Source organism: Lichenostomus cassidix, chromosome 11 (assembly GCF_008360975.1).
Source record: "Lichenostomus cassidix isolate B80296 chromosome 11, HeHo_3.0, whole genome shotgun sequence".
NCBI lineage: Eukaryota > Metazoa > Chordata > Aves > Passeriformes > Meliphagidae > Lichenostomus > Lichenostomus cassidix.
Genome location: NC_139492.1, coordinates 15,722,282 through 15,735,992, shown reverse-complemented (window position 1 = coordinate 15,735,992; position 13,711 = coordinate 15,722,282). Strand labels below are relative to the sequence as shown.

Sequence of the window (13,711 nt, the reverse complement as noted above, 5' to 3'; positions counted from 1 at the left end):
TGTGATGCAGATGCTGCAGCTCAGAAGGTGGAGTGTCACTGCTGTCAGAGCTTTGGGCCTTGGAAATAATGTTACAAGACCAGCACAGCTTCAGCATGCTCGCAGTCAGTCTTGTCAATGATGAAGTTTTTAGGAAATGTCGCTACTGTAATTTTTTTATTAAATGTTTCTTGAGCTTTTCAAATTATTTTGCTTGCCTGTATCATTGGGGATGTTACTACATAATGCTCAAGAAACTAAAGCACTACATTAAGTCTCTCATGGCTTAGATTGTTCAGAATTGAAGGAAAAGCTTGTATTGGGGTGAGAGCAGTGATGTGATGAACTGTCCTTTCCCTCAGATCCAGTCAGCTCTACAACTGAACATCTCCCAGATCGATGTTGACGAGTGCAGGAGTGCCAACTGCAGCGAGGGCTGCACGAACCACCTGAGTGTGAGCGACATCCCCACGGTAATGGACACGGGCAGCGTGTCCTTCGTGTCGCTCAGCACCACCACCCACGCCATCTGCAGCTGCTCCGCCCGCCAGCGGCTGCACCAGCCCTGCTCCTCCTACCCTCGGAGCCCCTGTCTCAACGGGGGCATTTGTATCGACACTTTGAACGGCTACAGGTGAGCAAACTTGGCTTGCCCATCGGCTTGTTCCTTCTGTTTCGAAAGTGTCAAGTGGTGCTTACAATGGAGCAGTCTAAAAGAATCAGAAATTTACTTCTGACTGAAAGAGAAACAAAAACCCCCCACAAGAGCACAGGGGTGTAAACCTAATGGCAACAGGGACTTTCCTGATGACCCTTAACGGGGCTGTGGTCCCAAAAAGTGCATGACTAACAAAGAAAACCCTGGGGAACACACAGTGGTATAATTAACACATCATTTTTAAGAGCACCTAATTCAGTATGAAGGCATGTGTGCCCTGTTTTTTTTCTCTCTTCTAGGAGAGTAATAATAAAAGTGAATACCAGTGGTAGCAGCAGGGATGTAGGAGTGAAATGTAGTTCAAACAATGGGTAATAAGGAGCCTAAAAAGCATTAGATAGTAAACTTGCTTTATTATAGCATCACCTGGCGTGCAGCAGTATTCCCTTAGTGAAATTAATTCCAGCTAGGAATTAACCTCCCTGAGTTTACTCTGTAATAAATTGATGTTTGGTGTTCTGTGTTAGTTATTTAGGGAAAAAGTTCATTGTTCTCAAAAACTTGGCCTCAAAAATACATTTTTAGTGAGTTAATATAGAGAATAAAAATACTTTATACTCTTAGAGTATTTTAATAATTGCCAAACACCCCTGAGATTGTGCTAAAATCTTTGTTTCACTGATTTTTAATTGTGATTTAAATGCTTCATTTGCTGCATATAAAACATAAAAAAAGTTCAACATTGGGGAGTTCTGACTATTTCTTTTGCTTATGGTCTTTCAGATGTCTTTGTCCTGCTTCCTTTCATGGACCAGACTGCCAGCAGACTAAGCACAGTTTCCATGGAAATGGTTATGCATGGTTTCGTCCCATCAGACCTTGTTTTGAAAGCTCACTCTCTCTAGAGTTTATTACTGTGGTTCCAGATGGACTTTTACTATATAGTGGTCCTTTATCAAATCCAGAACCTGGGAGTACAGAAAACTTCATTGCAATAGGTACTTCTGCAAAACTGTGTGGAAAAATTAAATTTCTCTTGGGAATGGATTGTTTGTGACCAGTGTAATAATTAGACTATGAATTCTGTCTTTCCATTTAATAAGGTAACTTATTTTCTGGTTTGAAAATATTTTGAAGCATTTCCTAACTACTCTTTCTCCTTTGGTGTCTATTTTTGTATCCTGCACCTATGGCTTTAGGTTCATCACAGGGTTGTAGAAATGAAAGGGAATACAAACCAGACAGATATATATATATATATACATATATATACACATATATATATATATATATATATATATATATAAAATCTGCCTAGAAAAACTGTAGAGAATTTAGATACTTTGAAGATAGGTGTTACATGAATAGTGCAGTCTTACTTGCATGTCATTCTTATCCAGTTTGGTGAGAAAAGAAATCCATTTAAACTGCATTTAGTCTTGGTGCAGTTTTGCACTCTTTTTTGAACAGGCAATGATTTGATGAATGAATCCAGCCTCCACATGCCACTGTGGGAAGATTCATACACAAGTAGAACTCAATGCTTTATGTTGACACATATTTAAAAGGTTACTGCTGCTTATTTTTTGTGAATTAACATACAAGATACATTTTTATTTTCCTGATAAATTGAAAGGCAATGTGGTTGAATAGTTAATAATTTACTTTTTTTTTTTTTTTGCCTTGTGTTACAGTTACTTGTAAATTTGAGTAGAAGATGGGAGGGAAGAAACCAGCATGTATTAATTGTTTTAGAGCATCATAAAATTGCAGATTGCTTCTCAGGAATTAGTTTCAGTGTTTTAACAGAGAAGTGGAATAATCTAAAGTATAAAAGTAAATAATATACTGAATGAGTACTTCTGCTTAATAGAAGACACGAAGTATAATTCTAGTTATTTCTGTAGTGAGCCCCCTGTATGTGACTAGCAATAACCATTAAATCAGTACAGTCACTAACTGCTGAGATACCCAGAAATGAAAGATTCTTGTAGCTGGATTTAATTTCTTGTTCATGTTGTATTAGAACTTTCTAATGGTATTCCTGTGCTGAAGATGAGCCATGGCTCAGGTTTTGTGGTGCTGCAGTTTCCAAGTCATCTGAATGTGGCAGACAAGAAGTGGCATCGGCTGGAAGTCAGAACCAATGGTCAGGTCAGTTAATGGATTTTTTTTTCCACATCCAGATATTTCTAATAGCATTTCCTTTTGCAGAGACAGGAAGGCAGAAAGAACAGACTGGGTGATGATATATATTGTCCTAATTGTTCTTGTAGTTTTGATGAGTAATAGAAGTTTTGGGAAGACCACATTGTTAATTCCAAATCCACTGATTTTGTAATCCATATTCTGCAATCAGAGGATTCTCTCTGCCTTTTCTAAGCTCTGCAGCAGCACATATAGAATGTGGACACTGGAGTCCATTACTTATGCACAAAAAGCAGATATTTATTTATTTGCAAATGCAAGTACAGGTCTTGTGTAAGTGGTTAAAATACTCAAAAGCATAAATAAAGTGCAGAGCTAAGTGCCGTCTTTTGCTATATGGTCCCATTTTGGCTTTACTGGTTATTGCAAGATGGAAAAGAGGGGAAAAACTCAGCTCTTTTTGCTTGGTAGTATGCAAGAAGTAAAAGATCAAAATGTGATTGAACATGTTTATTGAATTGTGCAGCAATTGTTCCCTCAGTAGTGCTGTGTTTTTGCAGGATGTTCGGTTCACTCTGGATCAGTGCAGTGCAGCTGTGGTGTCGGAGATAGAAGGGGTTGGCAGGTGGTTGTCCACTGAAGATCGCACAAACTGTGAAGTCTTCGGCTCTGTTCCACGGAGAGCAAGGTACATTCCTAGAGATTCCCTGACAGGCTGTTGATTCTAAGGCCTGTGAACCTTTTACCTGTTAGATTGAAGCCAAGTTATTGATTAGGAGCATAAAAAGCATTTCCTCTTTCCTTGGACCTTCTAGGCCAAGCCTGGACCCTAAAGCGCTAAACAAATTTTAAAGAACCAATCTTCCTCTGAGTAGTGTTGCAGTATTAAGTGACAACCACAAAACACTGTGGCTGTTCCTGGAGTTTTTGGGGCTCCTGTGTATACTCCTTCACCTACAGAATTTCTCTCTGTGCATCAAGTCACTGTGAGCCTGCTCTTGAAAACGTCACGAATTCAGGCCAGGTGACTTTGAAGTCCTGGGTCCAGTTTGTGCCCCACAGTGCAGGGTGGACAAGGACCAGCTGGGTACAGTCCAGAGAAGAGCAATGACTGTGATTAGCTTGTCCTGAGAGTAAGAATCAAGAATGAAGGAATTGAGGTCACCTAACGGAAAGAAGGGAAAACTGAGCAGAGGTATGAGAAGTCTCAGTGTATATAAAAGAATGGTACAAAGAGGATTTAGACAATCTCCTGTAGAGGCCCTAAAGTTACAGTGAGGAATATTCAGATTATATTTTAGGGAAACCTTTGTACTAACAAAGATACTTGAGCTGTGAAGCATTCTGATGAGCACTGGGATTAAGCCTCATCCACAGCTGCCTGGAGCTCTCTTGGTATGAAAGGAGCACAAAAAAAGGGAATAAAATATAAGAACAAACAAAACCAAAAGAAATTATTTGATAACTCCAGGAAAAAAATCTGAGGACTAAAATACATGGAATTCTTTGGCTCAGAGAGATGATTGGGAGAAATTGCAGAGCCTGGACATGTTTACCATGCGTTTTAGATCACATGGACCCAACTTTTAAGTTTCTGACCCTTGTCATACACAGAACAGTCTTTATTGTAGTGTTCCTACAGTATAGGATAACTGTGCACACAGAGAGCACTTGAAGGAGATGGTGTCTAGAATATCACAGTTATTTCTGATTTGAACACAAACATATCCAAAATATAATAGTGTCCTGTGGCTGAGCTTTCCAGTAGGTTTCACTGTCATGTTTTAAAAAATACCCTTTATTTTAAAGGGCCAACTTCTGCTCACTGACTATTTCAGAGAAAGAAGATTGCATTCTGTTGTTAAAGTAGTTGCATTTTATTGTTATGTCATAAAGCCTATGTTATTTGGAAATACAGTGTATTTATTTATTTATCTACCTGTATATGAAGATAAATGCACTTATTTTTTTATTATTTTTATTATAATTTTAAAGGTATTTGAATGTGAACCATGTTCTCCAGCTGGGTGGTGTAAAGGAATCATTACCATATTCCTACCCACAATTGCTACACAAACATTTTTCTGGTTGCTTGCGCAATTTCATCTTGGATACCCAGGTAAGAGCAGAGTAACATTTGCTTTAGTTCATTTAATTTTTGGAAGATTTGCATTATGCAGGAAACTTCTGCTTCCATTAATGTATTCAATGCCCACGTGCATCAGTGTAAAATACAAGAAAATTCTGGATAATTCTGTGATAATTAGAATAACTACCTTGAAAAGTTGTTTCTCAATTCCAAGAAGATGTATTAATGAGCCAGGAGCTGTGTGTTTGTTTATCCCCTGCTTCAAGCAGCTGTTTTCCAATCTTCTTTGTGCATTCAGGGAACTTCTGAATCGCAGTTGTATAATGGTATATTTATGCCAGCTGTCTGCTTTGTTAGGAAGTATTAGGGATTTTTTGCTTTCATAGTCAGTTGAGTTTATTCAAAGGCAAAATATGCTCTTGATAAAATCAGCGGAGGTCTGAATGTCAAAAAGCAAACTTAGTAACTTGAGCAATGCAGATGAGGAACAGACAGTGAAGTGGTGCAGCTATTTCTGTTTAAAAATCAAGTGTTTCTTGAATAATGTTTTTGTATCCCAAATTTTATCTTGAAGGTATATGACCTTCAGTCTCCTGCAGAGTCCCTGAACAGCTTCCCTGGCTGCAGCCTGACGGATGGGAGCTGTGAGACCATGGGATCTTCTTCCTGTGGTATCCACGGGAAGTGCCTTGGAGACTGGGGCTCGTTTGCGTGTCACTGTTTGCCAGGCTACCACGGATATCGATGTGATAAAGGTGAGCCCTGCTTTTCTGTTGCGTTATTGCTAGGCTGCTAAATAGTACAGTACAGGAAACTGCAAATATTTGCAGGTAATGATTGCTGAGGTGGTTTCTGATGTTTACATTGTGTAAAGCCATGTTGCAGTGTAGTTGCCTGCAACTGTTAACAATTTATTTTCTAATTCCCTTTGAGAAATTGCTTTCTTGGTACGGGATCATTTCTTTAATCCTGAGGGTGTTTGTGCAATGACTGTATAATTACAAGACTGCATGACATAAAAAAGGAAAAAATTATTTCATTTTATTGTAGTTGTTTGATTTGCATCTGCTTACACTTTCTGAAATATCTAATAACCTAAAACTTAAATATGAGTGTGCCACTACCACTTTCTATGCAGAATTAGAACCATACAACTGGAATTAGAAATCACTGCTCAATTGGTATCAGGAAGAGACTCTTCTGGCTTAAGGTGCTGTGCTTTGGGAATAGTAGAATCTTTAGCTCTTTTGGAGCCAAAGTTTGCAGCAGAAAGACAACTATAAAATAGCAGGTTGTGAAATTTGATTGTTGTACTTAATATGTGGTCTGCAGTCTCTTGTCTTGGTCAGAGGTTCTGCTTCCCTGCTGTCATCCCACGTGAGCATTATAAGGAGGAGCATTAGCCTGATCAAGTTGGGTGGGAAAATGAAGTGTGAGTGTTAGCTGTGGAAATAACACAGTGACATGTCCCCAGAGACAAGCTGTCTCACAGATCCATGCTGTGCATCGTAATTGTTTCCTTCTCCTTTCAACTCTTATTACAACATTAAGGGCAATAATAACATTTCCCTCTGCTCACGGGATGCTTGAAAGGTTTCTCTCCCTTCCAGTTGCCGAGGAGTACACGTTTGAGGCAGGCAGCCACATCCGCTACCAGCTGCCCGTCAGTGTTTCTGCCCGCAGGACGCTCTTCGAGGCCCTGGTGCGCACGCGGCAGCCTGACAGCGTCATCACAACCATGCTGTCCCGGGCCAGGGACGAGCACATCACCCTGCAGGTGAGGGGACACCCCACACACACAGCTCAGAGCAACATTCCCTTCAGAGATGGAAACACAACAAAAAACCTAATGCTGAGCACTGAGACTTGGGAGTTTGTTTTACGGATACATGCAGATCTGATGCTTTACTTGAGATATTGACCGCTCAGCTGTGGTATCCCACTGGATATCAATGCCAGTTGCAGTGAAATATATTGCTATATATTGCAGTTTCTATACAGAATAGGATGAATAGGGTGTGTACCCGGTGTCCTTTTGAACCATGTAGCCAATTCTGTGTAGTTCAGACACTGCCAAGCAAGGTGTCTGTGGCACTTCTAATGATGTCAGGCTCTCAAAGTGACAACCTTTTCACTTTATACATACCATGGAACAAGTCACCTCCTCAGCTAAGTTGGTTTGAGCTGTCAGCATACCTGTGATACCCCAGACTCTCAGCTATTTGAAGAACCCCATAAATTCGTGCAGGAGAGATCAGGGAAAAGTTACTCCAGGTGACTTAGATACTGATGTGTGTACACTGTTACCATATTTAGGTTGCCTAGTTCAGTAGCACCTGAAGTATTTTTATATTACACCTAAATGTGCAGTGTAAACATACCCTAAATTTAAACAAATGTTTCAAGATTGAAGTTACAGGTCAATACAAAATGGCAGGCAATGACTTTTCTTTTCTTTCTTGCTATTTGTTAATTATCCACAAGGTTGTTCAGGGACTCTTAGTGGTCTCATACAATCTGGGCGATGGAGAATATTCTGTAAGCCTTCCCTCGTACCACATTGATAATGGTGAATGGCATCACATCACACTGGAGAGGAATGAAAATGAATTTACTCTTCGCCTTTATGAAGGAGGTGGGAAGAGAGAGATTACTAAAGCAGCAGGAATATACAAAGAGATTGTGATTGACCCCAGCAGCCTTGTCCTTGGAAACACCTACCCATTCAATCAAAACAAGAGTTTTCAAGGTAGGAATTCTTGATCTCACTGTTCAGAATATGGACCTGTAAAAATGAAGGCATATTGCAGGAAACATTCTTGTTTATGCAGAGCCCAAAAGTACACAGATTTCCTGCATGACTTTGCAACAGTGACAAATAAGCTCTTCTGACCTGGAGAAGGTACAGTAGAAAATTGCCTGCAAATATAGTTGGCTACTGGACTTAGAGCAATGCTGGTCACCTCTTGCCTTGGCTGCAGAGTGTTTGTACCTGGAGATCCAGAAGCTTCTCCCAGCTGGACTGTGGATGGCTCCCTGCCTTGGATACACAGAGCTGGTTCAGTGCATGGTTCTGTTCAGTCTGCTTGGCAGCTCTCCTTCCCTTCCAAACACATCTGTCCCTATGCTGAAAGGAGTATTTCCATTTTATATGTGTGTTGCATAGCACCCATCAAACCCTGGTTTATTACTTTGTATTACTGGATTTTACACTCAGTCAAAGCATTAACTAAAATTAGAAATGGTTTATTGAATTGGAGCTAAAAATCTGAATTTTTAGTAACTGAGTGGATGAGGTGACAGTGTCTGTTAAAAGCAAATCAGTTTTCAGCCTGATAATTGAGTAGTTCCACAAAGGTGAGATACAGAGAACTGTAAGTTTGAGATATCCATGGCAGCTTTTTGCTCTGAGCTCAGCTGGCAGCTTGGCCTGTGTCTAAACCCATGGTGTAAGTAAAGCACAGTAGCACAGCTTTTATTGCCAGGGAAGACACATTGCTGCTGGTTAAACACGCCTGGTGTCTGTGGGTCACCTCTCTTCCATGCCCTTCACCTCTTTAACCAGGTCCTAGTAAATCCATTCAAAGCAAGCTGGTCATGTTTTCACCAGGCAAAAGTACTTCAGTGAGTAACACAAAAGTGCCTGGAGAAAAATTAAATAGAGTAGTAATTTACAACATAAACGTATCACAAATTATTAGAAAAAGATTGTTTTCTATTGCTTTAGTAAAAGTATTCCAATAAATAAAGTTTATGATGTGAACTAGGGAGCGTATTTTGAATATTTTATTTATGGGAGTAATAGTGTTTGTTTTTAAGTAAATAAAGAAGTCAAATGGTTGCATGAAGATCATTTTAATTAGGACAATTAATGTTGCTGCTAAGTAGCTGAAACTTTAAGGACTTCAAAGTCATAAAATGTACTTAATTAATCAAAGTATATGTTTTCATGCTGAGGCATCACATGCATACAAAGTTAATGTCACATATCTTCAGTACAAATTTTCTACCCCTGATTGAAGACTCTTTCACCATTATTTGCAGTTAGCTCTTCATACTGTAAAATTAAGCTCTAAGCAACTATTTAAAATCAACCAAACATGTGTTTTACTGGTACACTGAAGAATAGAACAGGTTATCCACATGTAACAGGTTTTCCACAATATCTGGACTTTTCTGTGGAAATCACAGTGGAGAGGTACATATTCCATGGACTTTAACTCAGGCAAAGAGGGTTTCTGCCATGGTTTAACCCCAGCAGCCCCCAGCCCCTCACAGCTGCTCGCTCACTCCTACACCAGTGGCACTTGGGAGGGAATCGGGAGGGTAAAAGCTGGAAAACCCCTGGCTTGAGATAAAGGCAGTTTAATAGAGAAAGCAAAAGCCAAGGAATGAATTCCCTGCTTCCCATGGGCAGGCAGGTGTTCAGCACCTCCAGGAGAGCAGGGCCACATCCCATGCAATGGTTACCTGGGGTGACAAACACAGTCACTCCAAACATCTCCCCCTTCCTCCTTCTTCCCCTCACTGGGTGTACTGAGCATGATGTCACACGGTCTGGACTATCCCTTGGGTCAGTTGAGGTCACCTGTCCTGGCTGTGTCCCTTCCCAACCTCCCAGGCACCCCAGCTGCCCAGTGTGGCCCTACAGAAAGCAGGAAAGGCCTTGGCTCTGTGTGAGCTCTGCTCAGCAGTAACAGAAACATCTCCATGTTACCAACCCTGTGTTCAGCACAGATCCAAAACAGCCCCACTCCAGCCCCGGGGAAGAGAATTGTCTGCCCCAGCCAAAACCAGCAAAGGCCTGCAGCAATACTTGATTCTCATGGAAAGCACTGGGAGTCCTGATCAAAACTTAAGCAAATCCAGTCAAAAAAATGAAGGACAATGTTACAAAAGTTTAAGTTAATTCAGTCCTGGATTTAAACTTTTGTAGCCTGAGTCCTTGTTAAGCATAAACTGCCAACTCTTACAGCTGCTTCAAATGACTCTTGCTGAATGTTTTTTAAAACTGTTTCTTTGTGCCTTGCTGCAGGATGTATGAAGGATGTCAGATTTAACAACTACAGAATTCCTCTGGACACTCATGGGAAGGAGCTGGTGTCAGTATTGAGTGCCCAAGGCATCAAAGAAGGCTGTTCTTCAGAGGCCTGTAGGAATAACCCTTGCAACCAGGAATTTATTTGTATTGATTTGTGGATGATGCATGAATGCAGGTAATTGGTGAAAATAGAAGCACAAAACCCTCCAGAATGAGATGTGGGAAAGGGTGGATGTTGCCAGGGGCAGCCTTCAAGCTGCACACTTCAATCTCATCAAATCCCTGGAACCACAGTGGCACAAAAGCTGGACACCTGCACAGGGAGCAGGTGACTTTGTCCTTACAGGCACCACCCTAAGCTGATATAAATCAGTCTGACTTCAAGGATTCTGGAACAATTTCAGCTGCCTGTGTAATGGAAAATATTTGTTTAAAGAACAGCAGCAAATCCATTATGTTTGTAAACCCTGGAACCAAGACAGGAGGGTGTGTGAGCTGGAGTGGCACAGTTCCCTGGCTGTGCAGTGTCAGTGCTTCCTCTTAGGAGGGTCTGATTTCTTGCCCCAGGCTGTCACCTCTGTTCCTTCCTCCAGCTGCATTAGGAACCTCACACCATTAGGCTCAGATTCTTGTGTGTGTGGCTGGAGCTGGGGTCAGGACAACACTAATTCCTGTTGGTTGAAGTGTGCAAATGAGCACTTTAACACACTTTAATGTTTACACACATATTCCTGACTGACAGTGTCTGCACAAATGGAGTTTTCTAACTCTGGAAATTTAAAGAACATATCACAGCTTGTCCTGCCTAGCCAGAACTGCAGACCCCAATCCAGCTGGTTTTCACAAGGGTAATCCTGCAGAAACCAGTGGAACTACCCAGGTTCTGAAAGCCCCAGACATAAGGGTTTGAAGTTGTGGAGCTCATGGTATGGCTGCCTCAGGAAAGGCTACAACCTGTAATGATTTCACGTAACTCACTCCCAGTAGCTGCTTCAGAAACTGTGCAAAGAGTGTCACCAAAGTGAGTTTTAAAATCTTCAATGCTGTTGTCATGGCTGATTTTCTCCCAGTTAATGTTCCCATTTTTCCCTGGGTGTGCAGCTGTCCTGCAGGACACATGATCCTGGAGAACGCCTCTGGCCGGCAGTGTGTGTACACGGCGTGTGCTGAGCGGCCCTGCAACTACGGCACCTGCGTGCCTCTGTCCCCCAGCAGCTTCCAGTGCCACTGCCCCGACGGCTACACCGGGCGCCGCTGCGAGATCACCCTGGCCATCTTCCACAAGGACACGGGGCTCAGCTTCACCTCCCTCTTTGCCATCTGCGTCTGCTTCCTGGCGCTCCTAGGTAGCTATGGCAACTACGTCCTGTATTACCTGTGGTGAGCTCGTGTGTCCACCTGTCCTGAGCAGCCATCGCCTCATCTCTGCTGAAAAACTCCTGAGGGAGACTCGACTCTGCCTTCATTCCTTTGCTGCGGTCCTGTCACTGATTTCTCATCCCTCTGTGCATCCATCACTAAGTGAATCAACATTTGAGCGGTGGAAAGTCCCTGCAGTTTTATTTTCTGCATGTTTTCACTTCATTGCTGAGGAACTGTTCAGACTCATAATTGGAAGCAAGTGCAATAGAACAGCAAGAGTGGAAATTGCTATCACATAAGCATTGTTTAAAGTACGGCTGAGCGTGAAACAGATTTTTCAGTCTCAGAGAAACCTGCTGTTTGATAGGAGTACACTGGTCAGGCAGGAGCAGACTTTGCATATTGCCAGTTGAGTCCCAGCTCCTAATGAGCTGCTTTTGGCTTCCTGTGCTATTTTCAGGCTTAGTCACTTGATCTCAAAAATAAGAGGAAAACCAGAAGGATCTTATTAGTGTGGAAGGCTCACATCTTGGAGTCTTCCTTGTTTATTCAAATGTCATGGAAGTTTGCCTGAGTAAAGACATAGGATTTTTCTCCTGGCTTTCAGTGTTAATACAGTTTCATTGAGAAGTTGTAGTGAGAGTATGAATATACCATTGTTTTCCCAAGCTCTGCTAGATACTATGTTTGCCATGCAAATACGAGCAGCAAATTCGTGGGAAGCTAAGTGGTATCGAAGCTCTTGGAATCCCAGATAGCTGAGGTTGATAATAGATCATTATGTTGGAGGAGTGCAGGACATGGACCTCTGGGTACCCCAGTTTCAGTCCCAAGGCAGTTTAGATGCTGCTCCACAGAACTGCTGCATGTAGATATTCTGTAAGAGATTCTAGTTTCTGTAATTCACTGCACTGGTAATTTATGGTATTCAATGATTTGAGGTCTTACTCTGAGCTTTTATCGATTTTTATAGAGTTGGTAACAGTGATACACAAGTTTCTATTTATAGAATATTCAGTATCTGATGTTGAAGCTTGTCAGTTGTGTAAAATGCATTTCAGCATTTAAGAAAAATGTTTAAAAACTAATGAATGCTAAGGCAAAATGTGCCTGATTTTTTTTTTCTAGTAAAACATCTAAAAGTAATTTCCTCTTTTGTGTCTTCCTGTGTTTCATTTGTGTGTAATTGTGTCTGTTACTGTCAACATGTTATTACTTCTTTGTCCCCCTCTGCAAAGTATTTTCTGTGACAAAGCTCAACTCCACACAGGACAGAGACAGGTCAGAGACACCGCTTGGGTCATTCAGGTGTTCAACAACTTCAAGTTGTGCTTTAAAGGGTGTTGCAAAATGCTCTTTAAAGGCTTTTCTTCTGTGTTTGATGTTCACCACCCTGGAAAAGTGCAATCCCCAGCCATTTGCTGAGAAGCTCAGAGTGCAGCCATGCTGGCCCTGCTGTGCACTGGGTTTTACCAGTGCCTGCATCAGCTCTGCTCTGCTCCTGTGTTCCCACAGCTCTGCTCAGCGCCGGCTTCCTCTGGGCTCACTGGAAGACGCGCAAGGGTCTGCACGGAGGTGTTTACCATGGATCTGCTCATCCTGAGGATCTGGAGGACATCAGGGAAAACATCCTCAACTACAATGAAGAAGGGGGTGGGGAGCAAGATGAAGTAAGGATTGCTGTTATGTTACACTTAAGAGGGGACTGGTGGCTCACCATGCTAAGGAAAATGTATTTTATGCTTTGTCCTCAGCCTTTGTTCGGCTGATTCAGCCCTGCAATTAGCAGATTAATTATTTGGAAGCATTTGTACACGAGGGTGCATGTTTCCTAAGCAGAGATAAGTGCCTGTCCATTTTTAATTTGTCTTAAAGCAAGTGATCCTGAGTGCATGTTGAAAGGAGCCTGTAGGGCAAGTTTAGCAGTAGGGAACTAACAGCTGCTGGGTTTGGTTTCGGGGCACAGGAGCAGCTGAGGTTCTCAGGGCTCATTACTGCTGGAGCTCCATGGGCTTGAAAGAGCCTGGTGGCTCTGTTCCTCACGGACAGACTTTTCCGGAGACTGCTCCCAGCAGCAGGTTATTCACACCTCGCTTGTTAGGAAGGGGAGGTGCTGAATTGCCTCCCCTGAGGCCCTGGGGCATGTGGTGGTTATGGAAAAACCTTCCTGCATTTTTGTGTTTTGGAGATAAATACACCAGTGAACACAAGCTGTTTATACTTAGAGTAGAGCAGATTATACCCAAAGCAGGTATTATTAACATTGCTGCTAGCTGTTCTGAGGTTTTCACAAGTCAGTGGAAGGCAGAGCTTTGAAGGAAAACTGTGGATATTATAAATAAGTACTCTTAATAGATTGTTTTATGACCTTTAGATGTTTTCTGTGGTTTTTTATAAAAGGTAAAAAACTTCATTGGCAACTGTTCATTTCATG

At 41.8% G+C, this 13,711-nt stretch overlaps 1 protein-coding gene across 1 annotated transcript in view; it reads left to right on the top strand.

Moving 5' to 3' along the window:
* LOC146432375 (neural-cadherin-like) overlaps positions 1 to 13,711 on the top strand; it is a 60,850-nt gene that overhangs the window by 43,537 nt on the left and 3,602 nt on the right. Inside the window, exons 22-32 of the mRNA XM_085071977.1 lie at positions 342 to 613; positions 1,421 to 1,635; positions 2,664 to 2,791; positions 3,346 to 3,473; positions 4,781 to 4,904; positions 5,449 to 5,629; positions 6,485 to 6,651; positions 7,359 to 7,623; positions 9,910 to 10,090; positions 11,017 to 11,261; positions 12,793 to 12,947. Of these exons, the coding sequence (XP_084928103.1) occupies positions 342 to 613; positions 1,421 to 1,635; positions 2,664 to 2,791; positions 3,346 to 3,473; positions 4,781 to 4,904; positions 5,449 to 5,629; positions 6,485 to 6,651; positions 7,359 to 7,623; positions 9,910 to 10,090; positions 11,017 to 11,261; positions 12,793 to 12,947 (2,061 nt within the window). The remainder of the gene's footprint in view (positions 1 to 341; positions 614 to 1,420; positions 1,636 to 2,663; positions 2,792 to 3,345; positions 3,474 to 4,780; positions 4,905 to 5,448; positions 5,630 to 6,484; positions 6,652 to 7,358; positions 7,624 to 9,909; positions 10,091 to 11,016; positions 11,262 to 12,792; positions 12,948 to 13,711) is intronic.